At 47.8% G+C, this 3,655-nt stretch overlaps 3 protein-coding genes across 3 annotated transcripts; 1 reads left to right on the forward strand and 2 right to left on the reverse strand.

The window, feature by feature from the left end:
• Nucleotides 1-437: 437 nt before the first annotated feature.
• Nucleotides 438-907, reverse strand: PPTG_19737 (hypothetical protein; the record flags this gene model as incomplete). Its single annotated transcript, XM_008918244.1, has 2 exons — nucleotides 438-611; nucleotides 671-907. 2 exons carry the CDS (start codon nucleotides 905-907, stop codon nucleotides 438-440), a joined length of 411 nt encoding a protein of 136 aa, XP_008916492.1.
• Nucleotides 908-980: 73 nt separating this feature from the next.
• Nucleotides 981-1,903, reverse strand: PPTG_19738 (hypothetical protein; the record flags this gene model as incomplete). Its single annotated transcript, XM_008918245.1, has 4 exons — nucleotides 981-1,276; nucleotides 1,317-1,677; nucleotides 1,779-1,819; nucleotides 1,873-1,903. The coding sequence occupies 4 exons, from the start codon at nucleotides 1,901-1,903 to the stop codon at nucleotides 981-983; spliced, it is 729 nt and encodes a 242-aa protein (XP_008916493.1).
• A 1,186-nt stretch (nucleotides 1,904-3,089) lies between these two features.
• On the forward strand, nucleotides 3,090-3,275 carry PPTG_19739 (hypothetical protein; the record flags this gene model as incomplete). Its single annotated transcript, XM_008918246.1, has 1 exon — nucleotides 3,090-3,275. The coding sequence occupies one exon, from the start codon at nucleotides 3,090-3,092 to the stop codon at nucleotides 3,273-3,275; it is 186 nt and encodes a 61-aa protein (XP_008916494.1).
• Nucleotides 3,276-3,655: the final 380 nt, after the last annotated feature.

Consider the following 3,655-nt stretch of genomic DNA (forward strand, 5'->3'; position numbering starts at 1 on the left):
GCCCCGTCCTGTTGCGGACGTGACGACAAGGCTTCCTACAAAACCATAGAAGTTATCATGTGCATTATTTCACAATTAAATACGATGCAACTTACCCAAATGATATCCGAGGTTATTAGTCCCGTGCGTCCAATCCATCACCAATGTGTCACCCCACTGACGGAAACATTCCTTCTGAATGGAGGTTTGCAATGCAATGACACATGTTATATCCATTTGGTCTTGCACCAGGAGAACATCGTTTCCTTCTTCCGCGACAAAAGTATTCAAAAGAGACTTCGTTCGTTCCAACGCTGATGACCCGAACAACACCCGGAGCATGTTACGTGTTTGCTGAGGTGTAGTAGTATTATCTGCATGTAAACGACATGTTGTTAAACTCATTCAAAACTTTGAAAGATGCAGCAATGCTTAAGGTCGACTGCTATCAACCTCCTTTACCAAAAGCACCCACCTAGCGTGTCCGCCAGATAGCGGGTTACGTTAGCAGTACTGGGCTTCACCTCGTTCAATAGGCCGAGTTCTTGCCGAACTTTGCGCGACAAAAGTGACTTCGCACTACGATACGAATCGTAGATCACCTTCGTAGTGGGGTGGTTGTGCATCGTTATCTAGAGCAGTAAACAGTTAGAACAACAAATATGGTAACAAGAAATAGCATCTAACGCACCTCTGTGTCCTCATCAACACACACTTTCCACGAGGGTTTTCCGGCCTCAACTGAGTATACGGAACGCACAACAAAGCTCGCTTCACATCCCGTAAAGCGGCTGTCGTGTTCACGGCGCCCATGACCTCGGGGGGCCTGAGTTGCAGCATACATACACCAAACTCGTTTGAAGCTGTGGGTCAAATAATCAGGTATCTTCCTAACACCAGGAAGCCTAAGCAACACACGAAGCAACATACAGTATCAGCATACAACACGCTAACGACATAGTGAGACAACAACATAAACCTTAATATCAGTATAATGCACTTCACCTGTTGTGCTTCTCTCTTGTCTGAGAGGTCCGAGTTCGATAGCAAAGGAACTGCTCGGCTTCGTAATCTTTGAGGACTTTCTGATACTCCTCCCACGTGTTGAAGACCTTTTGCGGTAGTCCTGGCTTGTCGTTGTTTACTGGGTTTAGCGTTTCCACGATTTTCTTGCGGTTATCTGCGTTTTTTGTTTGGCGACGCCAGAGATGATGCGGTCGACTAGCCGACCCTTCAGTGGATACCCGGACACGCTTGGTTGGAGGTTCAGGATCTGGGTCATCTACAGTCGATAATTCTGATTAGAAACAGTAAATAACATTGTAGATGACTCGTACCTGATTCTGCTCTATTGTTTTCCGTATCACTGGAGCCCGCTGCGGCGGCGTTACTCTCAGTGTTGCCCTCAGTGTTGCCCTCAGTGTTGTCCTCAGTGTTGCCCGCAGTGTTGTCATCCACGTTGCCCTCAGTGGTAGCGGCCGGCGACACGACTACCACCTCAACGGTAACGTTCTGGGTGTTTTCCACCTCTTCGTCCTGCGTGATAGCCTCCGGCGTCGCTTCCTGCGTGGCAGAAACATCATCATCCTCCGTGGCGTCCTGCGTAGCGGGAACATCCTTGCCCAGTGTGGCTGGGAAACCCTTGTCCTGCGTGGCGTCCTGCGTGGCGGGGGCACCCTCGTCCTGCGTGTTAGCCGTCTATCGTCTCCATCTTCTTTAACAACATCTTGCCTTACCTGCGGAGAGTCAACTTAGTCGTCGTCGGAGTCGTCCTTCGTGTAGCCTCGCATTAGACTAACGTAATCAACGTGTCTACGCTGGCGCAAGCTGGAGCGACGTCCTGCACACATCAAATTAATTTATATCCATCCCAGTGTAACATCGGTGTCATACCTGTGTTAGCGACCGACTGGACGTGCGCCATACCCACATGTTTCGTCGCGCCCGCGCTGGGTGCTCACTTCTTCTTGTCCTGCTTTGCCATATCACCGTTGTGGGTTTCTCCCGTTCCTGAAAATGTGAGGCGCTCGCCCCTCGTACTTAGTCTAATTTTTTGGTTTCAAATTCGCGGGAAGATAAACTCGATAAATTACCGAGCAACACTGCAAGCTGCTGTGTCGCTCTAAACCACTTATCGTGTGATTGTGGCAAAGTTGTAGTAACGACTCCGCTTTGATTCTCCAAGGCAATTTTGAATGATTATATTGCCACATTTGAAAAGATAAAGAACCCAAATTACTTCGCTTATTTCAATTTACTCCGGCGTATTATAATACTATTCTTTATCTTTCCAATGAGGCAATTTATTTTAAAAAAATAGTTTTGGAAAACAATATTCCCTTTTAATATTTTTCAAAATGTATTATTATTGATTTTTCCGGAAATATATTGCTGAATGCTGGAATTCTAAGAAAAAAATACAGCAACTGCATTTTTTTCAGGAGGCCCATCGAGAAAAATATTTTCCTGGGAGAAGAGCTGTATGGACAGCCTCACACATATTAATTCGTTCCAAAAATGTTGCCTGTAGCGCGAACAACTCTCAGATCACATCACGACACACTGCATATACACAACTTAGGGCGTGGTCGGGAAAGGATCAGCTCGGTTCAGATCGTCTTGTAAAGCCTAACCCTAAGCTGAGGTGGTCGGTTTGCCTCGGACTTCGAACATCGACTCGAAGTCATTCTACAAAAAAAAACCATCGCTCAGAAACTAGCGTTTGATAGCTGAGTACCATGACATTGGTGGTAGAAGTTGATACTGGATTAAGCAGCGTCGATGGGGGGGGGGGGGCAAATACGAGGTCAGATGTGATAGGAGCTGGAGTCTCCTTAGTTCGAGAAGCAGCAACAAGAATCACAGCTGCTCGCGGCCAAACGCCACGTGGAGCGACGACGACGTCGAAGAGTTTTTCAGGCTTCGTTCAAAAACACGAAGGACACGAAGAGGATCAAGTACGCCTGGTCCGTCCTGGCGTCTACGCTCTCCGTTAATCGCCACAAAGTGTTTACCGATCAGCATTATCAAGCCAAGGTAACCGGAAGCTTAGTGTCAAATGACATACTTGCTAACCTAACTGACGATATGTATGCTTTGTGGGTTTCATCATGGTGAAGAACATGAAGCAGAAATGGGCTTCAGCTCGGGAAGAGGAAGGACAAACAGGCAATGGAGGCCCTGTCCGTCGTTCCAATCATTTTTGCATTATGGAAGTCTACTGGGGCGATGCGACGGGCATGAACAACAGTCCTCATCTCAGCACCGAGGACACGGACACTATTGCAGCTGCATGAGAAGCCAGCAGAGCAACATCACTGCCCTCGTCCCCCGATTCCAGTTCAAGACGAATTCTCGTATCGGAATTGCGCGCGGGTCCCTCTACCAAGCGCTTGAATCGCAGCCAAGGTGAATGCGTTGAGGCCGGGTTAGGTGCCGTTACCAAAGGATTTAGTGAGGGGATGGAAGCACTTGCAAAAGGGCTAGCCCAAGTGCGAGACGATGGTAGTGAAGGGCTTACTGCAGCTGTAGGAAAAACAGACAAACGCGCTACAGGAGCAGAGTGACCGCGCTAATACCCAATCCGAGCAGCTTGCAAACTTTGAATGAACAGCTCAGAGTGCAAAACGAAACCTTTTTTTTTCGAGAGCTGCTGCAGTTTATTCATCACGAGTAC

The sequence above is a fragment of the Phytophthora parasitica genome (assembly GCF_000247585.1).
Source record: "Phytophthora parasitica INRA-310 unplaced genomic scaffold supercont2.164, whole genome shotgun sequence".
Taxonomy (NCBI): domain Eukaryota; phylum Oomycota; class Peronosporomycetes; order Peronosporales; family Peronosporaceae; genus Phytophthora; species Phytophthora nicotianae.